The sequence below is a fragment of the Salmo trutta genome, chromosome 37, assembly GCF_901001165.1.
Source record: "Salmo trutta chromosome 37, fSalTru1.1, whole genome shotgun sequence".
Lineage (NCBI taxonomy): Eukaryota > Metazoa > Chordata > Actinopteri > Salmoniformes > Salmonidae > Salmo > Salmo trutta.
Genome location: NC_042993.1, coordinates 9,573,679 through 9,598,583, shown reverse-complemented (window position 1 = coordinate 9,598,583; position 24,905 = coordinate 9,573,679). Strand labels below are relative to the sequence as shown.

General features: G+C 46.2%; 3 protein-coding genes and 1 long non-coding RNA gene across 8 annotated transcripts in view; 3 read left to right on the top strand and 1 right to left on the bottom strand.

The window, feature by feature from the left end:
* The window catches only part of LOC115177393 (tyrosine-protein phosphatase non-receptor type 6), a 37,688-nt gene extending 27,266 nt beyond the window's left edge, over nt 1–10,422 (top strand). For all 5 annotated transcript variants that reach the window (XM_029738128.1, XM_029738131.1, XM_029738130.1 and 2 more), the window contains one exon: nt 9,967–10,422. In XM_029738128.1, coding sequence (XP_029593988.1) covers nt 9,967–10,069 — 103 coding nt within the window. In that variant the 3' untranslated portion in view covers nt 10,070–10,422. The remainder of the gene's footprint in view (nt 1–9,966) is intronic.
* Nucleotides 6,868–8,252, top strand: LOC115177396 (uncharacterized). Its single transcript, XR_003872396.1, has 2 exons — nt 6,868–6,902; nt 8,086–8,252. It is a non-coding gene; the product is annotated as an uncharacterized LOC115177396 (long non-coding RNA).
* A 626-nt stretch (nt 10,423–11,048) lies between the features above and the next one.
* LOC115177395 (retinol-binding protein 1-like) lies at nt 11,049–14,865 on the top strand. Its single transcript, XM_029738132.1, has 4 exons — nt 11,049–11,388; nt 11,903–12,087; nt 12,470–12,571; nt 14,425–14,865. Exons 1-4 carry the CDS (start codon nt 11,313–11,315, stop codon nt 14,476–14,478), a joined length of 417 nt encoding a protein of 138 aa, XP_029593992.1. The 5' UTR covers nt 11,049–11,312; the 3' UTR covers nt 14,479–14,865.
* Nucleotides 14,866–16,923: 2,058 nt separating this feature from the next.
* Nucleotides 16,924–24,838, bottom strand: LOC115176823 (tumor necrosis factor receptor superfamily member 5-like). The gene is made up of 8 exons (XM_029737152.1): nt 24,100–24,838; nt 22,564–22,689; nt 22,116–22,262; nt 21,585–21,678; nt 21,338–21,414; nt 20,872–20,982; nt 18,155–18,292; nt 16,924–17,336 (listed from the first exon to the last, which is right to left on the bottom strand). Exons 1-8 carry the CDS (start codon nt 24,179–24,181, stop codon nt 17,155–17,157), a joined length of 957 nt encoding a protein of 318 aa, XP_029593012.1. The 5' UTR covers nt 24,182–24,838; the 3' UTR covers nt 16,924–17,154.
* Nucleotides 24,839–24,905: the final 67 nt, after the last annotated feature.

Below are 24,905 nucleotides of genomic sequence, written 5' to 3'. Positions count from 1 at the left end.
CACAGTATAACACCTGTCTCTAGTACAGTATAGTACACCACAGTGTAACACCTGTCTCTAGTACAGTATAATACACCACAGTGTAACCCCTGTCTCTAGTACAGTATAGTACACCACAGTGTAACCCCTGTCTCTAGTACAGTATAGTACACCACAGTATAACACCTGTCTCTAGTACAGTATAGTACACCACAGTGTAACCCCTGTCTCTAGTACAGTATAGTACACCACAGTGTAACCCCTGTCTCTAGTACAGTATAGTACACCACAGTATAACACCTGTCTCTAGTACAGTATAGTACACCACAGTGTAATCCCTGTCTCTAGTACAGTATAGTACACCACAGTGTAACCCCTGTCTCTAGTACAGTATAGTACACCACAGTGTAACACCTGTCTCTAGTACAGTATAATACACCACAGTGTAACCCCTGTCTCTAGTACAGTATAGTACACCACAGTGTAACCCCTGTCTCCAGTACAGTATAATACACCACAGTGTAACCCCTGTCTCTAGTACAGTATAGTACACCACAGTGTAACACCTGTCTCTAGTACAGTATAATACACCACAGTGTAACCCCTGTCTCTAGTACAGTATAGTACACCACAGTGTAACACCTGTCTCTAGTACAGTATAGTACACCACAGTGTAACCCCTGTCTCTAGTACAGTATAGTACACCACAGTGTAACTCCTGTCTCTAATAGGATAATACACCACAGTGTAACCCCTGTCTGTAGTACAGTATAGTACACCACAGTGTAACCCCTGTCTCTTGTACAGGATAATACACCACAGTGTAACCCCTGTCTCTAGTACAGTATAATACACCACAGTGTAACCTGTCTCTAGTACAGTATAATACACCACAGTGTCTCTAGTACAGTATAATACACCACAGTGTCTCTAGTACAGTATAATACACCACAGTGTAACTCCTGTCTCTAGTAGGATAATACACCACAGTGTAACCCCTGTCTCTAGTACAGTATAGTACACCACAGTGTAACCCCTGTCTCTAGTAGGATTATACACCACAGTGTAACTCCTGTCTCTAGTAGGATAATACACCACAGTGTTACCCCTGTCTCTAGTACAGTATAGTACACCACAGTGTAACCCCTGTCTCTAGTACAGTATAGTGCACCACAGTGTAACCCCTGTCTCTAGTACAGTATAGTACACCACAGTGTAACCCCTGTCTCTAGTACAGTATAGTACACCACAGTGTAACCCCTGTCTCTAGTACAGGATAATACACCACAGTGTAACCCCTGTCTCTAGTACAGTATAGTACACCACAGTGTAACCCCTGTCTCTAGTACAGTATAGTACACCACAGTGTAACCCCTGTCTCTAGTACAGTATAGTACACCACAGTGTAACACCTGTCTCTAGTACAGTATAATACACCACAGTGTAACCCCTGTCTCTAGTACAGTATAGTACACCACAGTGGAACCCCTGTCTCTAGTACAGTATAATACACCACAGTGTAACCCCTGTCTCTAGTACAGTATAGTACACCACAGTGTAACCCCTGTCTCTAGTACAGTATAATACACCACAGTGTAACTCCTGTCTCTAGTACAGTATAGTACACCACAGTGTAACCCCTGTCTCTAGTACAGTATAATACACCACAGTGTAACTCCTGTCTCTAGTACAGTATAGTACACCACAGTGTAACCCCTGTCTCTAGTACAGTATAGTACACCACAGTGTAACCCCTGTCTCTAGTACAGTATAATACACCACAGTGTAACCCCTGTCTCTAGTACAGTATAGTACACCACAGTGTAACCCCTGTCTCTAGTACAGTATAATACATCACAGTGTAACCCCTGTCTCTAGTACAGAATAATACACCACAGTGTAACCCCTGTCTCTAGTACAGTATAATACACCACAGTGTAACCCCTGTCTCTAGTACAGTATAGTACACCACAGTGTAACCCCTGTCTCTAGTACAGTATAATACACCACAGTGTAACACCTGTCTCTAGTACAGTATAGTACACCACAGTGTAACACCTGTCTCTAGTACAGTATAGTACACCACAGTGTCTTTAGTACAGTATAGTACACCACAGTGTAACCCCTGTCTCTAGTACAGGATAATACACCATAGTGTAACCCCTGTCTCTAGTACAGTATAGTACACCACAGTGTAACCCCTGTCTTTAGTACAGTATAGTACACCACAGTGTAACCCCTGTTTCTAGTACAGTATAATACACCATAGTGTAAATCTGGCACTGGCCTGACACGGGTGGCTCAGCGCCCTAAATTGTGTTGGAAAAGCTGTTGATTGGTTCATCCATTTATCTAATTACAGTACAGTATAATGTTCTCCCCGCTGGCCTCTGGTGCCCGCCTGGCCAAGGCTACGGCCACTCAAACATGCAGGTAAGCTCACAATCCAGTGTGGTGTGGGTAAACTCACAACCCAGTGTGGTGTGGGTAAGCTCACAATCAATTGTGGTGTGGGTAAACTCACAATCCAGTGTGGTGTAGGTAAACTCACAATCCAGTGGGGTGTAGGTAAACTCACAATCCAGTGTGGTGTGGGTAAACTCACAATCCAGTGTGGTGTGGGTAAGCTCACACTCCAGTGTGGTGTGGGTAGGCTCACAATCCAGTGTGGTGTGGGTAAGCTCACAATCCAGTGTGGTGTGGGTAAGCTCACAATCCAGTGTGGTGTGGGTAAACTCACAATCCAGTGTGGTGTGGGTAGGCTCACAATCCAGTGTGGTGTGGGTAGGCTCACAATCCAGAGTTCACTGGAGAGCTCTGAGCTGGCTATGTACAGCATGAAGGGAAATGTGTCACTGTCACCACTTCTGAGTCTCCTAAGCTAGGCCATACCTGTTTTTATTTTTAATATTATGTTTGTGAACTATCCTTGTATTGTTAACCTGTCAAGGTATTGTTTGGTAGGGTCAGGGTACTGTCAGGGTAGTGTTTGGTACTGTCAGGGTAGTGTTTGGTAGGGCCAGGGTACTGTCAGGGTAGTTTTTGGTAGGATCAGTGTACTGTTTGGTAGGGTCAGGGTACTGCCAGGAAAGTGTTTGGTACGGTCAGGGTATTGTCAGGGTAGTGTTTGGTAAGGTCAGGGTACTGTCAGGGTAGTGTTTGGTAAGGTCAGGGTACTGTCAGGGTACTGTTTGGTAGGGTCAGGGTACTGTCAGGGTAGTGTTTGGTACTGTCAGGGTAGTGTTTGGTAGGGCCAGGGTACTGTCAGGGCAGTGTTTGGTAGGGTCAGGGTAATACCAGGAAAGTGTTTGGTACGGTCAGGGTACTGTCAGGGTGTGTTTGGTAAGGTCAGGGTACTGTCAGGGTAGTGTTTGGTAAGGTCAGGGTACTGTCAGGGTACTGTTTGGTAGGGTCAGGGTACTGTCAGGGTAGTGTTTGGTACGGTCAGGGTACTGTCAGGGCACTGTTTGGTAGGGTCAGGTTACTGTCTGGTAGGGTCAGGGTACTGTCAGGGTACTGTCAGATTAGTGCAGTCAGGATACTGTCAGGGTAGTGTTTGGTACGGTCAGGGTATGGTCAGGGTACTGTCAGGGTACTGTTTTGTACGGTCAGGGTAGTGTTTGGTAGGGTCAAGGTACTGTCTGGGTACTGTCAGGGTAGGGTCAGGGTACTGTCAGGGTAGTGTTTGGTATGGTCAGGGTAGTGTCAGGGTAGTGTTTGGTACGATCAGGGTACGGCCAAGGTACTGTCAGGGTAGTGTTTGGCACGGTCAGGGTACTATCAGGGTAGTGTTTGGTACGGTCAGGGTAGTGTCAGGGTAGTGTTTGGTACGGTCAGGGTACCGTCAGGGTAGTGTTTGGTACGGTCAGGGTAGTGTTTGGTACGGTCAGGGTATGGTCAGGGTACTGTCAGGGTACTGTTTTGTACGGTCAGGGTAGTGTTTGGTAGGGTCAAGGTACTGTCTGGGTACTGTCAGGGTAGGGTCAGGGTACTGTCAGGGTAGTGTTTGGTATGGTCAGGGTAGTGTCAGGGTAGTGTTTGGTACGATCAGGGTACGGCCAAGGTACTGTCAGGGTAGTGTTTGGTACGGTCAGGGTAGTGTCAGGGTAGTGTTTGGTACGGTCAGGGTACTGTCAGGGTAGTGTTTGGTACGGTCAGGGTAGTGTTTGGTACGGTCAGGGTACTGTCAGGATAGTGTTTGGTAGGGTCAGGGTACTGTTTGGTTGGGTCAGGGTACTGTCAGTGTAGTGTTTGGTAGGGTCAGAGTACTGTCAGGGTACTGTCAGGGTAGGACCAGTGTACTGTCAGGGTAGTGTTTGGTACAGTCAGGGTAGTGTTTGGTAGGGTCAGGGTACTGTTTGGTAGGGTCAGGGTACTGTTTGCTAGGGTAAGGGTACTGTTTGGTAGGGTCGGGGTATGGTCAGGGTAGTGTTTGGTAGGGTCAGGGTAGTGTTTGGTAGGGTCAGGGTAGTGTTTGGTAGGGTCAGGGTAGTGTTTGGTAGGGTCAGGGTACTGTTTGGTACGGTCAGGGTACTGTCAGGGTAGTGTTTGGTAAGGTCAGGGTACTGTCAGGGTAGTGTTTGGTAAGGTCAGGGTACTGTCAGGGTAGTGTTTGGTAAGGTCAGGGACCTGTCAGGGTAATGTTTGGTAGGGTCGGGGTACTGTCAGGGTAGTGTTTGGTACTGTCAGGGTAGTGTTTGGTAGGGCCAGGGTACTGTCAGGGCAGTGTTTGGTAGGGTCAGGGTACTCCCAGGAAAGTGTTTGGTACGGTCAGGGTACTGTCAGGGTAGTGTTTGGTAGGGTCAGGGTACTGTCAGGGTACTGTTTGGTAGGGTCAGGGTAGTGTTTGGTACGGTCAGGGTACTGTCAGGGCACTGTTTGTTAGGGTCAGGTTACTGTCTGGTAGGATCAGGGTACTGTCAGGATACTGTCAGATTAGTGTTTGGTGCAGTCAGGATACTGTCAGGGTAGTGTTTGGTACGGTCAGGGTACTGTCAGGGTACTGTTTTGTACGGTCAGGGTAGTGTTTGGTAGGGTCAGGGTACCGTCAGGGTAGTGTTTGGTAGGGTCAGGGTACTGTCAGGGTACTGTCAGGGTAGGGTCAGGGTACTGTCAGGGTAGTGTTTGGTATGGTCAGGGTAGTGTTTGGTAGGGCCAGGGTACTGTCAGGGCAGTGTTTGGTAGGGTCAGGGTATTGCCAGGAAAGTGTTTGGTACGGTCAGGGTACTGTCAGGGTGTGTTTGGTAAGGTCAGGGTACTGTCAGGGTAGTGTTTGGTAAGGTCAGGGTACTGTTTGGTAGGGTCAGGGTACTGTCAGGGTACTGTTTGGTAGGGTCAGGTTACTGTCTGGTAGGGTCATGGTACTGTCAGGGTACTGTCAGATTAGTGTTTGGTGCAGTCAGGATACTGTTATGGTAGTGTTTGGTACGGTCAGGGTACTGTCAGGGTACTGTTTTGTACGGTCAGGGTAGTGTTTGGTAGGGTCAAGGTACTGTCAGGGTACTGTCAGGGTAGGGTCAGGGTAGGGTCAGGGTAGTGTTTGGTACGATCAGGGTACTGTCAGGGTAGTGTTTGGTACGGTCAGGGTACGGCCAAGGTACTGTCAGGGTAGTGTTTGGCACGGTCAGGGTACTGTCAGAGTACTGAGAGGGTAGTGTTTGGTATGGTCAGGGTACTGTCAGGGTAGTGTTTGGTACGGTCAGGGTACTGTCAGGGTAGTGTTTGGTACGGTCAGGGTAGTGTCAGGGTAGTGTTTGGTATGGTCAGGGTACTGTCAGGGTATTGTTTGGTATGGTCAGGGTAGTGTTTGGTACAGTCAGGGTACTGTCAGGGTAGTGTTTGGTAGGGTCAGGGTACTGTTTGGTTTGGTCAGGGTACTGTCAGTGTAGTGTTTGGTAGGGTCAGAGTACTGTCAGGGTACTGTCAGGGTAGGGTCAGTGTACTGTCAGGGTACTGTCAGGGTAGTGTTTGGTAGGGTCAGGGTACTGTTTGGTAGGGTCAGGGTACTGTTTGGTAGGGTCAGGGTACTGTTTGGTAGGGTCAGGGTAGGGTCAGGGTACTGTTTGGTAGGGTCAGGGTAGTGTTTGGTAGGGTCAGGGTAGTGTTTGGTAGGGTCAGGGTAGGGTCAGTGTACTGTTTGGTAGGGTCAGGGTACTGTTTGGTACGGTCAGGGTACTGTCAGGGTAATGTTTGGTAGGGTCGGGGTACTGTCAGGGTAGTGTTTGGTACTGTCAGGGTAGTGTTTGGTAGGGCCAGGGTACCGTCAGGGTAGTGTTTGGTAAGGTCAGGTTACTGTCAGGGTAGTGTTTGGTAAGATCAGGGTAGTGTTTGGTAAGGTCAGGGTACTGTCAGGGTACTGTTTGGTAGGATCAGGGTGGTGTTTGGTACAGTCAGGGTACTGTCAGGGCCCTGTTTGGTAGGGTCAGGTTACTGTCTGGTAGGATCAGGGTACTGTCAGGGTACTGTCAGATTAGTGTTTGGTGCAGTCAGGATACTGTCAGGGTAGTGTTTGGTACGGTCAGGGTACTGTCAGGGTACTATTTTGTACGGTCAGGGTAGTGTTTGGTAGGGTCAGGGTACCGTCAGGGTAGTGTTTGGTAGGGTCAGGGTACTGTCAGGGCAGGGTAAGGGTACTGTCAGGGTAGTGTTTGGTATGGTCGGGGTAGTGTTTGGTACGATCAGGGTACTGTCAGGGTAGTGTTTGGTACGGTCAGGGTACGGCCAAGGTACTGTCAGGGTAGTGTTTGGCACGGTCAGGGTACTGTCAGGGTACTGACAGGGTAGTGTTTGGTATGGTCAGGGTACTGTCAGGGTAGTGTTTGGTACGGTCAGGGCACTATCAGGGTAGGGTCAGGGTACTGTCAGGGTAGTGTTTGGTACAGTCAGGGTAGTGTCAGGGTAGTGTTTGGTACGGTCAGGGTACTGTAAGGGTAGTGTTTGGTACGGTCAGGGTACTGTTTGGTACGGTCAGGGTACTGTCAGGGTAGTGTTTGGTAGGGTCAGGGTACTGTTTGGTTGGGTCAGGGTACTGTCAGTGTAGTGTTTGGTAGGGTCAGAGTACTGTCAGGGTACTATCAGGGTAGGGTCAGGGTACTGTCAGGGTACTGTTTGGTAGGGTCAGGGTAGTGTCAGGGTACTGTTTGGTAGGGCCAGGGTACTGTCAGTGTAGTGTTTGGTACGGTCAGGGTACTGTTTGGTAGGGTCAGGGTACTGTCAGTGTAGTGTTTGGTAGGGTCAGGGTAGTGTCAGGGTAGGGTCAGGGTACTGTCAGGTACGGTCAGGGTACTGTCAGGGTAGTGTTTGGTACGGTCAGGGTACTGTCAGGGTATTGTTTGGTATGGTCAGGGTATGGTCAGGGTACGGTCAGGGTAGTGTTTGGTACGGTCAGGGTACTGTCAGGGTAGTGTTTGGTAGGGTCAGGGTACTGTCAGGGTACTGTTTGGTAGGGTCAGGGTATTGTCAGGGTACTGTCAGAGTAGTGTTTGTTAGGGTCAGGGTACTGTCAGGGTACTGTTTGGTAAGGTCAGGGTATTGTCAGGGTACTGTTTGGTAGGGTCAGGGTAGTGTCAGGGTACTGTTTGGTAGGGCCAGGGTACTGTTTGGTAGGGTCAGGGTACTGTTTGGTAGGGTCAGGGTACTGTCAGTGTAGTGTTTGGTAGGGTCAGAGTACTGTCAGGGTACTGTCAGGGTAGGGTCAGTGTACTGTCAGGGTACTGTCAGGGTAGTGTTTGGTAGGGTCAGGGTACTGTTTGGTAGGGTCAGGGTACTGTTTGGTAGGGTCAGGGTACTGTTTGGTAGGGTCAGGGTAGGGTCAGGGTACTGTTTGGTAGGGTCAGGGTAGTGTTTGGTAGGGTCAGGGTAGTGTTTGGTAGGGTCAGGGTAGGGTCAGTGTACTGTTTGGTAGGGTCAGGGTACTGTTTGGTACGGTCAGGGTACTGTCAGGGTAGTGTTTGGTAAGGTCAGGGTACTGTCAGGGTAATGTTTGGTAGGGTCGGGGTACTGTCAGGGTAGTGTTTGGTACTGTCAGGGTAGTGTTTGGTAGGGCCAGGGTACCGTCAGGGTAGTGTTTGGTAAGGTCAGGTTACTGTCAGGGTAGTGTTTGGTAAGGTCAGGGTAGTGTTTGGTAAGGTCAGGGTACTGTCAGGGTACTGTTTGGTTGGATCAGGGTGGTGTTTGGCACAGTCAGGGTACTGTCAGGGCACTGTTTGGTAGGGTCAGGTTACTGTCTGGTAGGATCAGGGTACTGTCAGGGTACTGTCAGATTAGTGTTTGGTGCAGTCAGGATACTGTCAGGGTAGTGTTTGGTACGGTCAGGGTACTGTCAGGGTACTATTTTGTACGGTCAGGGTAGTGTTTGGTAGGGTCAGGGTACCGTCAGGGTAGTGTTTGGTAGGGTCAGGGTACTGTCAGGGTAGGGTAAGGGTACTGTCAGGGTAGTGTTTGGTACGGTCAGGGTACGGCCAAGGTACTGTCAGGGTAGTGTTTGGCACGGTCAGGGTACTGTCAGGGTAGTGTTTGGTATGGTCAGGGTACTGTCAGGGTAGTGTTTGGTACGGTCAGGGCACTATCAGGGTAGGGTCAGGGTACTGTCAGGGTAGTGTTTGGTACAGTCAGGGTAGTGTTAGGGTAGTGTTTGGTACGGTCAGGGTACTGTCAGGGTAGTGTTTGGTACGGTCAGGGTACTGTTTGGTACGGTCAGGGTACTGTCAGGGTAGTGTTTGGTAGGGTCAGGGTACTGTTTGGTTGGGTCAGGGTACTGTCAGTGTAGTGTTTGGTAGGGTCAGAGTACTGTCAGGGTACTGTCAGGGTAGGGTCAGGGTACTGTCAGGGTACTGTTTGGTAAGGCCAGGGTAGTGTCAGGGTACTGTTTGGTAGGGCCAGGGTACTGTCAGTGTAGTGTTTGGTACGGTCAGGATACTGTTTGGTAGGGTCAGGGTACTGTCAGTGTAGTGTTTGGTAGGGTCAGGGTAGTGTCAGGGTAGGGTCAGGGTACTGTCAGGTACGGTCAGGGTACTGTCAGGGTAGTGTTTGGTACGGTCAGGGTACTGTCAGGGTATTGTTTGGTACGGTCAGGGTACTGTCAGGGTACTGTTTGGTACGGTCAGGGTATTGTTTGGTACGGTCAGGGTACTGTCAGGGTAGTGTTTGGTAGGGTCAGGGTACTGTCAGGGTACTGTTTGGTAGGGTCAGGGTATTGTCAGGGTACTGTCAGGGTAGTGTTTGTTAGGGTCAGGGTACTGTCAGGGTACTGTTTGGTAAGGTCAGGGTATTGTCAGGGTACTGTTTGGTAGAGTCAGGGTAGTGTCAGGGTACTGTTTGGTAGGGCCAGGGTACTGTTTGGTAGGGTCAGGGTACTGTTTGGTAGGGTCAGGGTACTGTTTGGTAGGGTCAGGGTACTGTTTGGTAGGGTCAGGGTAGGGTCAGGGTACTGTTTGGTAGGGTCAGGGTACTGTTTGGTAGGGGTAGGGTCAGGGTACTTTTTGGTAGGGTCAGGGTACTGTTTGGTAGGGTCATGGTACTGTTTGGTAGGGTCAGGGTACTGTTTGGTAGGGTCATGGTACTGTTTGGTAGGGTCATGGTACTGTTTGGTAGGGTCAGGGTACTGTTTGGTAGTGTCAGGGTACTGTTTGGTAGGTTCAGGGTACTGTTTGGTAGGGTCAGGGTACTGTTTGGTAGGGTCAGGGTACTGTTTGGTAGGGTCAGGGTACTGTTTGGTAGGGTCAGGGTAGGGTCAGGGTACTGTTTAGTAGGGTCAGGGTACTGTTTGGTAGGGTCAGGGTACTGTTTGGTAGGGTCAGGGTACTGTTTGGTAGGGTCAGGGTACTGTTTGGTAGGGTCATGGTACTGTTTGGTAGGCTACTACTAACTGAAAATCTAAAGAGTGCTCCTTTTCTTACACACAAAGAAGCCTACATTGTTATCTCTCAGCTATTTGAACCTGCGGGTTTCTAACATTATGTCCTCTCTCTTGTACTGTCTCTCTTTTAGAAACAAGGAACAGGAATTGTATGAAAACCTAGCCAAAGGAAAGAAAGATGTGAAGAAGCAGAAGTCAGAGGAGAAGAAGAGTGGCTCCGTGAGAAAAAGATAGAGGATGAGAGAGCTGTGTCCCGATGATTTAATATTGAATTTGATATTAACATTTTATTTTAAAAGATTTATTTCAGTGTTTTTTTTTTATATCAAGCAATAAAGTTGATGTCTGTGATATAATTAAGGTTATAAAGCAAAGTACTGATATACTTGGGCCCTGGGCCGTGAACCATGGAACCATTCTGCACCCATGCAAATGGTAATGTATTGACATTTTTGCTGACAAATCTCAGAGTAATATGCATTAATTTCTTTCTTCATCACAATTGTATTGTATCCATGGGTGCAAAGCTTATAGAATATTCTACAATGAATATAATAAAATGCCATGACCACGGGATCTAGCACAGCGGGGACATACTGCCACTCCAATGAAAGTTTTAAATAAGACATATCTCTTTAATGAGCTATTATGTTTATAGACTAATATTGGCAACATCACTGGGCTCCCCCAGAGTCTCCGACGACCCGCAGTGACTGCCCCGAGTGAGAGGAAAACATTGAGCGAGATGAATGAACTTTCCCCCCGCCTCCCTCTCCCTCTTCTCCGCATGTGATACAGGACACAGTCTGCTCTCCAAACAGTGATAGTGAAGGAGAGCGAGAGAAACTTTGAAAACGTTTGCGTGTGTAATGTTTACTGTTCATTTCTGATTGCTTATTTCACTTTTGTTTAATGTTTTTCACATGTTTTGGCAATGTAAGTATGTTTCCCATGCCAATAAAGCAATTGTGAATAGAGAGAAGGCCGTTTAATTAACGCGGAAAGGGCACAGACCTACCCAGTTGCCACTTTAGGAATAGGATTAGTGGAACAAAAACTGTTTGCATAAAGCTCCGTAAGGAAGAGTTTACACTTTCCGAGGGAGGGGAGAGGGAGCGAATAGGGAACTTAGAGGGGTTGTGCACCGTCTGCATCAACAATCGATACCCGGGAATTGAAGGAGAGAAGAGAGCGTTTGACGGTCATTTTGGATACTGCCGCCACTCTGTTAAAAACATTCCAGCAGCTCAATCATTCCTTTATCGCGTTGCAGTTTTGCGTAAAACCGCATACCTTCTGACTGACACTAGCAGACAGAAGGTTAGCTCACAGGTTGCATAAGTGTTATTATTATCGAACAATATGGTAGTGGTGAGAGCAGTGAAAAGAACAGAAGGATAATATCTGTAGAGACGAGGCAACACTGTAGGTTACAGTTTTCTTTGTTGAGTTCCTCTGCAAAACTAAAGGGTAAAAGATGTCTAAACCAAATTACACAGGAACCTTTCACATGGTGTCTCAAGATAACTTCGAGAACTACCTCGCAGCTTTGGGTAAGATCATATGAATCGTAATGTCTTTGTCTGTTAGCACATATATTAGCTACAAATGCGTCATTGTTAAAAAGTCTCCAATTCGTGTAGTTGTAATATGTAAAATGACACGTGTTAAGAGCTTACTGTGCCTCTGCAACTTGCCTCCTTTCATTTAACACGATTCATTCATTCTATTTTACTGAACTTAAAATATTATTTTCCTTTGTTTGCCTACTGCTTTGAGATGAATTTTAGGGGTAGTGACTCATCCAAAGGCTTGCCATCTCTATTCCCAGAGCTGAGTGATAGATCATCATGGCGCCTTAGCCTGTAAATGACCCTGGACACAGACAGGGGTGTGTGTGTGTGTCTCTGTCTGTGGGTGTGTGATATCTGGAAACATTAACATGAGATGTAAAAGGACAGACACAGCTGTAGGTCAGAGATGTTGCCTCAGATACACTACCTCATTACTAGAATGGCAAGGTGTTATGTTTGGTTGATTAATTCTCTCCCTCTCTCTCTCCATCAGATATACATTTTGCCCTGCGGAAGATAGTGTGTATGTTGAAGCCCACTAAACAGATAGTCCATGACCCGGCCACGGGCAGTATGAAGATCCGCACACTCACCACCTTTAAGGACTTTGATATGGATTTCAAACTGGGTCAGGTCTTCACCGAGGACCTGGGACCTGTGGATGGACGAGTCTGTCAGGTGTGTGTGTTAACAGTTCTGCGTGTATGGGTGGGTGGGTGGTCTCTGTTCCTCATCATGTGCTGTTTGTAAAGACACTGGCTAAATGTATTTCTGTTATCTGGTGATGTTTTCCCTTATGTTTGCCTGTTTCATGGCTTCATTTAGGTGTACTTGTCATACTACTTTGCTTTGTTTGGGTGAATAGACTTTTTGCCAGCTGTGTGTGTTGCTATTTTGGCCCGTCTGTGAGAGTGTACCTCCTGTCATAACCACCCCGTTGCTTGTTTTCAGACCAGGCCAAACTGAGAGTGGTACAAGGCAGTGTGTGTGTGTGTGTGTGTGTGTGTGCTTTCATGTTTTTTTGCAGACCGCTGCGTGTGTGTGTTAACCCTGTTTTTAGACCACAGTGGACTGGGAGGGTGATAAGCTGGTGTGTGTTCAGAGAGGAGAGAAGGAGGGAAGAGGATGGACACACTGGCTGGAGGGAGACAAGCTACACCTGGTGAGAATGGAGGGAGGGAGGGAGGGATTAACAGAGAGGGATAAAGATTGGAAGGGAATAGGAATAGAGGTGAACACAAGGCCAGAGAAAGGGAGGAAAGCAGGAAAGATTTGGGAGGAAAGAACATGCTGGATTGATATACCATTTTGAAAGTGGGGGATATGCAAATCAGATTTGGTAATGGAAGTTATTCACTGCCTACGTTGTATGTGTGCACGTGTCCATGCGTGTGTTTGTGTGAGAACAAATGAGGTCCTTCTAAAAAAAAGAGGGGGTGTATGGCCCTCAATCCTCCTTATTTGTTGCCTGTTCATGGGAAAGAAATGTGTGGGGCCCGAAGAAGGAGAAAGAAACAGAGGAAAACACTTAAGAGTCTTCAGGGTGAAGGAATGGGCAGGAACAGGAAGAATAAGGAAAGGTTATTGTTCGTTACCATTTTAATGAGCTAAATACAGACTTCAACAAGACTCTTCATAGTGAAGGGATTGGGAGGAGAATCACAAGCTTCTGTTTAGGCCTGTGCTTCAGATGGACTTTAGTTGGACAATATGTTTTAGAAGCATTTGGGAGCTGTTGAATAAAACAATGCTGATTGTTTGAAATCGTAATCAGCATTTGCATGTAATCACAAGCAAAAACATATTGCCCAACTAAAGTCCATCTGAAGCACAGGCCTAAACAGAAGCTTGTGATTCTCCTCCCAATCCCTTCACTATGAAGAGTCTTGTTGAAGTCTGTATTTAGCTCATTAAAATGTTAAACAATAACCTTTCCTTATTCTTCCTGTTCCTGCCCATTCCTTCACCCTGAAGACTCTTTGCTTGTGATTACATGCAAATGCTGATTACGATTTCAAACAATCAGCATTGTTTTATTAAACAGCTTCTAAAAGAAAACAATACCTCATTGATATTTTGTTCAAATCCGAAAGAGACGTTTGGAAATAAATGCCACTGGGGATCAGGCAGTAAAGGGTGGATTTGGTGAGTAACACAAGAAAAGGGGGAGGGAGGGGGGGAGTGCGATTGAGAGCGGGGAAGTACATGTGTGGGGGGGGTGGAGATGAGGAAATGGTCAAAAAAGGAAGGGGAGAGAGCGAGATGGAGAGAGGGGCGATAGGATTACAGAGAGAAAAGAGCACAGCGTTTTTATTGTGACTGAGACCATTAAAGATCTTTTCGCACGCACGCACTCACTCTCTCACACACACTCCCACACTCACCCACCCACCCACGCACGCACTCACTCTCACACTCACCCACCCACGCACGCACGCTCTCACACACACACACTCCCACACTCACCCACGCACGCACTCACTCTCACACTCACCCACCCACCCACGCACGCACTCACTCTCTCACACACACTCCCACACTCACCCACCCACCCACGCACGCACTCACTCTCACATTCACCCACCCACGCACGCACGCTCTCTCACACACACACTCCCACACTCACCCACGCACGCGCTCACTCTCACACTCACCCACCCACCCACGCACGCACGCACTCACTCTCACACACACACTCCCACACTCACCCACGCACGCACTCACTCACTCTCACACTCACCCACGCACACACTCACTCTCACACACACACTCCCACGCACGCACACTCACTCTCACACTCACCCACCCACGCACACACTCACTCTCACACACACACTCACCCACCCACGCACGTACGCACACACTCACTCACTCTCACACACACACTCCCACACTCACCCACGCACGCACGCACTCACTCTCTCACACACACACTCCCACACTCACACACCCAAACTCCTCCCTCTTTTCTCTTTCTCCACCCTCTTCTCAATCCATCCTTTTTTTGCCCTCTAGGAGATGAGAGTTGGAGATGTGGTCGCCAGGCAACTCTTCAAGAAGGCAGACTGAAACCACTGGGAAAGATCTCGTTCATCAACTCAACGTTCATGATTCTCATTAGAAAACAGTCTAGGACTTGGTATATAAGTGCCATAGTTTTTTAAATATGATCATTGTTTTAAAACCATTACTTAATGGACAACATTTAAGATATTTTTTAATTAGTGTGGTATTTCATTGTGGGAAAGATTATCAATGGTATGTTTTGAATGTTGTCATGGTACAGTGCAGGGTGAATTGTGTAAACATTCCCAATGTGTTTCCTCGTATAGCACTACGATAGTTCACAATGCCATTGAATGTTCCCTTTTGTGTTGTATGTGGCTGTTCTGTGTCCAAATATACCACCTGATGCTCCACACTATAAATACAGATGTTGTCTCTTTATGGAACCCATTGTCATGACGTTGGCCTGTGGGTAAGGTTTATGACCCCCCCATAAATACCATTCTCCCTTCCCCTCTCTCTCTGACCCTACTGAAGGACTTGAATAGCCTGTGTTAAATATAGAGAGTCTGGGAACATCAAACAAATGGGGAAAAGGAACCATATTTTGATAATAAAACCAGTTGGAAATATGCTTGATAACGTAATGAGTATGTATGTCAGTTCATTGTTATCTGAGACATGATTGATGACAGGACGACATAAACTGTACCTGAGAAAGTATACACCCTCTAGTTATCAGAGTCACATGGAATTGTTATGCAATTGAAATGTTTGATATTGAAATTGTTTGTTAGGAGATTAAATGTAATTTTAGCTTCCAAATGAGAGAATTGGGTTTTCATAAGGAAGGTGCCCTGGCCGATCAGTGGCCCAACCCTGTGAAGAGACATGGGGTTATAAACGATGGGGCGCCTCCTTCCCCCCTCTCCACTATATAAGCCTTTGACGAGGGGATGGCCAGTGTGTTCCAGTACGGGAGGTCTGCAGCCTCTACGTTAGAAGGACAGACACATATCAAGGACAGAACTAAGCCAACCTCGGCGTGAGCTATGGTATGAACTAGTATGAACTTTGAGCTTATTCACTACAGAAGTGATACTTCCTAGCCGTTGAGTTAGCCGCTGCTAACGTGGGCTAGGAAAGGACGGATGACGGATCCTGTCTAACAACCAGACGAAGATACCACCACGTATCCAAGTTACCACCATTGACATTCATCCACTACAGGAAGATCTGTTGGCCAACCCGGCCAGCATCTACGACCAATCTACCGAAGCGCAGCTCAGAATAAATATTTATTGCATTTTCCTTTTCCAAATGGGCGGTAATTTAGAATGCATAAGATAATGTATTTACGATAGCATAGCTGCTGTTTCTTTGTTCCTAAATCTTCCCGCTCTTTCATTCAAGCCCAACCCCCCTTTCCTTTGTGTAACCAGCCATGATACCGGCTCCGTACACCAGGACGTTTTCTGTATGACATCATTTGTATTCTGTGTGATTAGTTAGGTATTTAGTAAATAAATAATTAAACCCAATTTTGTATTGCTGATTCAACTTGTTAGCCAGGGTTCGTGAAGATAACCAAGAATTTACAACTTTCATTATGAGACTGAAAATAAGATAAGGGTTAATATTGACTGTTATCGATGTAAAATATTACTAAGTATTTTAAGAGTTTATTTGGAAGATAACGGCTCTATAAACGTTCTTCTGTGGTGCCCCGACTTTCTAGTTAATTACATTTACATGATTAGCTTAATCAGGTAATATTAATTACAGAGAAATAATTTTATAAGTTAGCATGTCATATCACTTAATCCTGCATAGCCAAAGACACGACACCATATTCTAACTCTTCCCTTCAATGTGTATTTATGTATACGCTGTGATCGAAAGTCAGTTCAGCGTTTTTCACTCCAATTGGTTAGGAATTGGGGAAGGTATGCTTAGCCTTGGTCTGTGCCTGATCTTTTTGTTTTACTATTTGGTCTTTTGATCAATCCGATCAGCTCCAAAAAATATTTGATGTTATTGGTCAAAAGACCAATGGAAAAAAATATCAGACTTGGGCTGCCTGTGCGAACGCAGTCCGCAACAGATTTCAGTTGGCCTGCATTTAGCTGTAAATGCTAGCTGATAACACTAGAGGGCAGGGTAAAGCAGTTTGAAGTATGGTAGCCGCTGCTACTCCTATCCTACAGGGGGTGACAAACACTTAATTAATCAGTGTCCACTCTGGTGTTCTCTACATTTAGATTCTGCACTTTGCTAAAGCGTCAACTGTTTTGACAGAATGTTCAATGCTGTGGTTAAAACATCATTGAACAGATGCTGTGATGTTAAAATGAATATCTATCTATATACATCTACTTCATCAATCTCTTTTCCACCACAGTGATGTTCATATCAAGCTACTGACGACAACACGTCTTCGTTAGGGAAAGTCCAGCTGCCCGGGGCTTTGAAAGTTCATTCGAAAAATATAAAATAGAGAACCTATGATGACATTTGACCTCAGTGGTTACACTTTATTTAAGCCCTGCCCAACAGTTTTTTCAATGACCTAAGAAACAAAGAATGTTCATTGATGTTTATAGTTCAGTATATTTGCATTGCAGAGATAAGACTTTTAAAAAAGGGATTGTATCCAGGAACCTTCAAGGAGGAATCTGCTCAGCTATTTTCCCATGTGGGTCTTGTTCATTGAAAAAAGTAATTAGTTGAAAATCAGAATTAAGTCCCTGGCCACTCATCTTCCTGTGGCTCTGATAGGTAGCGGGAGGGTCTGATGCCATTTCCTCTCATTCCATTACTGTGATCCGATTGGCTGAATCGCTCTGATGTTGTCATTGTTATGGTGGCGCCATCGGCCTCAACGTCACAGTCTGACGTATAGCCGTTTACCTGAATAACAGCTGGGATGCACAATGGAAATAGTATGAGCACACAACAATAACCCTCCTCCAACCTCACGTACCACTGAATGTATCATTAATGAAGACTACACAGGCCCCATCTCATCGTGTCCATAGAGGTAACAATACATCTGTATTTTAATGATTTGATTTAGGCTCTTGCAAATGGAGAAATAGCTCATCCTGATGGTTGATTATATGGGCAGCCTCAGTTTAGATTACATTACATCTGATCCATTCTAAGTGAGGAGAGCCATCACATTATTGATCATTGGGAAGCTACAGAACTACTATGAGTGATGGATATGGTGTAATATAGACTAATGAACAGGTTTATCACATATAGCGACTCCACATGGAAACGATGTGTTTTTGGCGATGCGATTTGTCAGGAGATGATTTAAAGGGGTAGTTCATCAAAATGTCTAATTTAATTTATCTTACGGATACCTTGCACTTGATTCAATCCATATTGTCGAAGTTCAGCACTATGGCAGTGAATTACGTGCTTGAAATTGAAAGGTAATTTCCAATTGAGCCGACATATACAGCGCTTAGGGGAACATTGCCTTTAAATTTCAATCGCTCTATAACGCTGAACCTCAGCGATATGGATTGAATCGAGCCCTTAAACCATGGTCCCCAGGGTCCTATCACTCATATTGTTCTGCACTCTACGATGCCAATGCTAACCTGTAGCTCAGTAAACAAACCCAACCTACTCTCTGGGTGTACTGAATACCTCCTTTCTTGTGCACTAGAGGAGGTACATTTGTAATTGTGGTGAACTATTCCAACTACCACTGAGGGACTTTCACCTGTGTTGATGAAGAGTGGCTCAGTGGCTTTCTGGTCCAGGCTCCAATGGCTGTTGCACTCGGTGGGGAACTTGAGCTCAGCTGGAGCGAAGGAAGGAGGTGCAGGCTCTACAGGAATACCAGGACCACTGGAGTTGGCTACAGGCAGACAGGTAGACACACATGAGATCACTGAGTAACACTATCAACATTCATATACTTGTATCTTATCTGACTTTCTGTTATTGTGGGTAAGTCCAACCTCCACTGGTGAAGCATTGATAAAAAGGACAGTCACGAAATGTGTCAACCGGTGACGCCACTGTACTTTACACAACGCTTTCTTGCTATGCGTTAGCTGGCTGTGAAATGTGTCATGTGGTTTTCCAATAACCGTGTCAAGCTCAACATAGAACAGGATGTGGTTTTGTCCCCAAGTCTCACAAACTCAAGAAGCTACAGTAGAAGCTTGTTTCATACCTACTATAGTTTCATAACTGATCTGGAGGCAGTTGTTCTTATTTCTACCTTCACAGGCTAGTCTAACTGGTTATTTATTCGGTGGAACCTACATTTAGTTTGATTTGAATTAAATATATATATGATTGAAATGTCAAATAACCTTTAGAAATAACATTTCAAACATAATTTTTCAAAAAGAGGATATGAGCTTGAGATCGCAGACATCAGATATCCTCTGTGTGTCTACAACGTTCTCTCAACTTCCCATTTTATGCTCAGTCGTTTCTCAACAAACATCTGTTTGTTTGAGATATTAGGCTGAAACATAAATGTTATAACCAGAAGCCAATAGCAGTGGTGTCTACAGTGTCCCATATTGTCGAAGTTCAGCACTATGGCAGTGAATACATAAGCTCCTGTGACTTTTAGCTGCACTTGGACTCATATTGGTTGATGTGCTGTGCACTCAGCTCCTGATCGAGCATAAACATGAGCAATGCATGCAAGTTTCACTATAACTCATATTGTCTTTGATCTGATTCATCTCTAGAGGAAGTGGCGAGTTCCTACGTCTGATGGTGAAAAGCAATGACCTTGTTTCCTTTTATTCAATCCAAATTACATCTAGCACCTTGACACCTAATACTTTCGCAATGTGATGCATATTGTCGCTGTGCAGGAGAGAAAAGACACACTAGGAGTTCTCACTGCCTCTGCATCTGTCACCAGGTAATATCTACTGTACATGATCTGAAATCTGCTGGCTGGGAAATCACACAGAGAAACGAAAAGAGCATTTACTTAACAATTGGTAGGCCTAACTGTCAAATGGGGCCTAGAGTGGGGCTTTTTGAATGACTCCCGAAGAAACAAACAAGTTGTTAATAGGTTATAATGATGTATGTACAACAGCCCTCAGAGTGGAGTAGCATACAGCTGAGGTGGACTTGATCAAGCAAGTTGATTTCACCTGTTGACTCGCTCATGCAATCACACACCTGTCAGTAATTATTAGAACTGCCCTGATAGGCTCGTTCACACTTCTTGTTTGTATTTAAAGCCTGTCAAGCCATGTCTCAGTTTCTTTCCAGTTGTGAGTTAAGAGTAAGTTTGTTTCCTATTTCCTTATTTCAGATGTATTGGTTTAATAGGTTTATCCGTATCACCTTGTATGTTCTACAACCTGCTCATGATGTCTCGCCTTTGTTGCAGAACCCCACAAATCCAACTTCACTATGTCCAATCACAAGTCCTCAATAAATAGGTGAACTTTGGCACTGTGTCATTTGCGAGTACTCCTGGTGACATCTATCCAACCAATGACCTATCTAGGTTCCTTAGCTTATTTTTCATGGTCCTTTAAGTTGGATGATGTTTACCGGGTGTACTGCAGCAGATTTCCATCTCCCACGGCAGAGTAGCGTTTCCTTCTCATGTGAAGGACTGTGTGGTGGGTCACTGTAGGGAGTGTTGGAGTGGTTGGTCACCCATCAACAGGACCGGGCTCTAACAGCATGACTTTGTCTCCATTCATCCCGTCTTTGGGCTACCAACATAAACAAGCGCCATTGTGGGAAATGGCGGAGCGATGCTCCAGTGCTCTGGCAGCACTACACCACCCCTTCCCCCAGCTACCCATATCTACTGAACCTGTAATGTCACCACTGTGGACCAGCCAAGACCCTCGCCTAACTCCCAACCGCACTGGACACAAAGCATCAGCTAGCAGTTGCCTTGGAGTTGTCACACGCTTCCCAAATGGAGCCTCAGCGCTGCTGTGGCCTCTCCTTCCGCGCCACACCCTGCTGTGCTGTAAGGCGTGTGCACCTTTCTTGACATCCTGGGCCTTGGCTAATCCATGTCATAGGTTTTCGACATGACCCTGCGCCCGTCCAAGGGGCCAACCTGTGCTAATCCAAGCAGCCATCTCACACGTGCCTGAGGGGCCGACCCGCGCCCGTCAAGGGGGAGCGGCCTACCCCGTGCTCATCCTAGCGGCCAACCTGCATCTGTCCAAGAGGTGGCCTACCAGGTACCCATACAAGGGGTCTCACGTGAGCCTGCCCAAGAAGCCTACCACGCCTACATCGCTCCTGACTAACCAACCTGTTCTTCAATATTATTAAGATGTTTCACTGTAAGGTCTTAGTAAATACCTACAAATTGTTCTACAGTACAAAGAGTCCCTGGAATATGGTGGGAACTCTAGCCAATACTTACATCAAATCCACGATGAGTGCACACACACTTTTGGGCATTGGCAGTGATGTACGCACCTGGCATGTATGATTGACGCTTGGCCCTCCAATAGATGCAGATCAAGATTATGATGAGTGAGGTCACCACTAGTCCCGCCCACAGACTGGTAGGCAGTATCCAGGGACACCCTGATGGAGTGGGAGAGAGAGGGACGGGGGGAGAGAGAGGGACGGGGGGAGAGAGAGGGACGGGGGGAGAGAGCGGGACGGGGGGAGAGGGAGGCAGAGCGATAGAGGATCAATCAAAACAACCTAAAACCCAAACAATCTATATATGAGGCTCCATCTGAACCGTTTCTGAGGGAGAACGCAATGTGCTCTAATCTTGTTTACAGTATTAGACATACATTACTTATGTTAAATCATTCAATGACGAGAGATAGAGGAGAGGATGAAGAAATATTGGTAAAATGCTATAAATACCATCTAGTTTTCTATATATTCTATACTACTGTTCAATAAAAGGAGATGCTATTAGACCTACGAGATATAAAGGCCCCACACACAGCATCGGTCGTCTCAGTCCCAGCACTTTTCACCTCCCTCCCTAGGTCCCCACACCTGAGAGAGGAAAGAAAGGGATTGTGAAACAGAGAAAGGAGTTTAACTCCACAGTTAACCCCACTGTCCCACAATTGTATAAAAATGTCAAATGTTTTGTGCCAACCAAATGCACCTATTGAGTTGACTTTTGATAGAAATCAGAGCCACTTTGTGTGAAGGGTTCTGACCTGGTGTGTGATTGGCAGTGTGTGATGGCATCGTTGACGCTGTTATAGGTCCCAGGTCGGCACGGGGCACAGACTGTGTCATTCTGGGGGGTGGCTGGGGAGTTTAGGAACAGGTATCAGACATGTCAGCTTCTCAAAGTAAAGTACACACATCCAGCAGATTATACAAGCACTGTAATAAGATGTTTTGTTCTGCCAAAGGCCCACAGTGGTTTAAACATTGACCCTGAGTGCATCTTATTAGACTACAGACTCAGTTTTTTTGTCAGGTGTCTTTTCAATACCAGCCTTTGTATCTCCAACTCATGATCAGCTCAACTCAGGCAATGGTCTGTCATATTAGAACAGGGTGTAGAGGTGAGGAGGCTGCTGAGGCGAGGACGGCCCTTAATAACGTCTGGAACGGAGCAAATGGAATGGCATCAAACCATCATTCCACTGATTTCGCTACAGCCATTATCACGAGCATGTCCTCCCTAATTAAGGTGCCACCAACCTCCTGTGGTATAGAGGTGAGGAGGCAGTTCTCACCTTGATTCACGACCCCTGAACCCAGAGGGCACAGCGCCACGGGTCGGCAGTGTTCACATCCATCGTCTGAACAGTAGTATCCGGTCTTACACACACATTGCCTGTCACTACTGGCTTCACACTCCCTCAATACCCTCTGGTTATTGCCTGAGAGAGGGAGAGAGGATGGTAGAGGGAGGGATGTGGTATTGAGCGGGAGAGGCAAAAAAAGATAAAGTGAGGTGAAAATAATGATAAGGTCAAGAGAGATGAGGAGGTGGGATAGAGAGAGGGGATGGAAAGCGAGAGAAAGAGAGGACGGCGGGGGAGCGAGAGAGAGAGCGGGAGAGAGAGAGAGCAGGGGTGGGGAGAGAGAGAGAATGAGTCAGATCAGAAAGGGATTATTTTAAGGAGACAGGAGAACAATGAGTGAAACTGTCAGAACAGGGAAGAGGGAGGGGGGACTTACTGGAATAGCAGACCCTACAGGGTAGACATTTTTTCAAGGAGTTTAATTCAGCAGTGTAGTATTCATGTTGACAGGTTTCACACTCTGTTTTTGTAGACTTGCCACAGTCGGTGCGAACATACTGTCCTGGAGTGAGGTTGGGAATGAGAGAATGACAGAGAAATGTGATCATCCATACCCTCATATATAGGCCACAGTATTATGCTGTCCATAGTAACATGTTCATCACAGGAGGTTGGTGTCATTTTAATTAGGAAGGATGGGCTCGTGGTAATGGCTGGAGCAGAATGAGTGGAATGGTAACATCAAACAAACGTTTTCCATGTGTTTGATGCCATTCCATTCGTGCCGCTCAAGCCATTATTATGAGCCGTCCTCCCCTCAGCAGCCTCCTCTGGTGTTCATGTAGTGTTGTGGAGATAAAGGGACTGCTGTTTTCCCCTCGATACTGCAGATCATCATTTAATAATATGGTCATGTTGCAGACAAACAGTTAAAACATATAATATGGTCATGTTGCAGACAAACAGTTAATACATATAATATGGTCATGTTGCAGACAAACAGTTAAAACATATAATATGTATGTGTGGCACATGTATAACGCTGGTCTTTCAGACATCTTGTTCCAACAGCCACCTGAACAACAGAAACACACTAGTAGTCACTGACCTTTACGACAACAGAAACACACCAGTAGTCACTGCCCTTTACGACAACAGAAACACACCAGTAGTCACTGACCTTTACGACAACATAAACACACTAGTAGTCACTGACCTTTACGACAACAGAAACACACCAGTAGTCACTGACCTTTACGACAACAGAAACACACCAGTAGTCACTGACCTTTACGACAACAGAAACACACCAGTAGTCACTGACCTTTACGACAACAGAAACACACCAGTAGTCACTGACCTTTACGACAACAGAAACACACCAGTAGTCACTGACCTTTACGACAACAGAAACACACCAGTAGTCACTGACCTTTACGACAACAGAAACACACCAGTAGTCACTGACCTTTACGACAACAGAAACACACCAGTAGTCACTGACCTTTACGACAACAGAAACACACCAGTAGTCACTGACCTTTACGACAACAGAAACACACCAGTAGTCACTGACCTTTACGACAACAGAAACACACCAGTAGTCACTGACCTTTACGACAACAGAAACACACCATTAGTCACTGACCTTTACGACAACAGAAACACACCAGTAGTCACTGACCTTTACGACAACAGAAACACACCAGTAGTCACTGACCTTTACGACAACAGAAACACACCAGTAGTCACTGACCTTTACGACAACAGAAACACACTAGTAGTCACTGACCTTTACGACAACAGAAACACACCAGTAGTCACTGACCTTTACGACAACAGAAACACACCAGTAGTCACTGACCTTTACGACAACAGAAACACACCAGTAGTCACTGACCTTTACGACAACAGAAACACACCAGTAGTCACTGACCTTTACGACAACAGAAACACACCAGTAGTCACTGACCTTTACGACAACGCTCACAGCACCTTTTCACCCCAGAAGCATCATGAAGGTATTCCTCAGTTTTGCATTCTGATCCAGTCATCTCTAGTCCATTTGATGATAGTCTCTTTGTTAAAATGTTGACTCTATCATAAAGTTTGTGTTTTTCAGTAATTCTCCTCTGTAAAATCGTTACTATTCAAGTAAAACATTCTTCTTCACCATTAATGTTGTTGATCCACTGGTCTCGGTTGAATGTATATCCTTTCACACTCTGCCTCTCTGGCTCTAGCTCTCTCTTGTTCTCTATCACTATTTCTGACTTTTACTTCTTTCTTCCGCTGAAGTATCACTCACTCTTTGTCTTCTCCTCTGCTGTCTCCTTCGTTCTCTCAGTGAGAATATAGAGCTGCTTCCTCGCCTCTCTCACCCACCTCTTTCCCCCTCGCTTGCCCTCCACAACGGAAAGCCCTGATGCCCCTCATCTGCCCTGTGCGTCTCTCTCTCACCCCCCCTTTCCTTCCTGCCCTCCCTCTCTGGCACGAGGTGCACTGTTCTGGATCGTGTAAACTAGCTGTAGAGAGGAGGATTCTAGAGGCTGCTTTTGGCACTGTCTCCAGATCAGTATGTCCAGATGTGGCACACAATGCACACCAACACAATAAGATACTTCCCCTGACCACTCCACCCCTTCCCGTCACTGTCTCTCCCTTTATTCATTTACTGAACCTTTGTCCTGATAGTGTTGTAATGCTGCTGATCTGGAGCTGTTGAGAGATGTTAGATGATGAGTAGATAAAGACAGAAATATATACCTCTGACTCTTC

Bases quoted from the DNA above. Each gene is read 5' to 3' on its own strand.
- LOC115176823 (XM_029737152.1), bottom strand. From the start codon at position 24,181: ATGACTGGATCAGAATGCAAAACTGAGGAATACCTTCATGATGCTTCT. The intron at 21,415-21,584 runs GTCAGAACCCTT...TTCCTCTCTCAG, and splicing joins CACTGCCAATCACACACCAG to GTGTGGGGACCTAGGGAGGG. The intron at 20,983-21,337 runs GTAGGTCTAATA...CCACTCCATCAG, and splicing joins GTGTGGGGCCTTTATATCTC to GGTGTCCCTGGATACTGCCT.
- LOC115177395 (XM_029738132.1), top strand. From the start codon at position 11,313: ATGTCTAAACCAAATTACACAGGAACCTTTCACATGGTGTCTCAAGAT. The intron at 11,389-11,902 runs GTAAGATCATAT...TCTCTCCATCAG, and splicing joins GAACTACCTCGCAGCTTTGG to ATATACATTTTGCCCTGCGG. The intron at 12,572-14,424 runs GTGAGAATGGAG...TTTGCCCTCTAG, and splicing joins AGGGAGACAAGCTACACCTG to GAGATGAGAGTTGGAGATGT.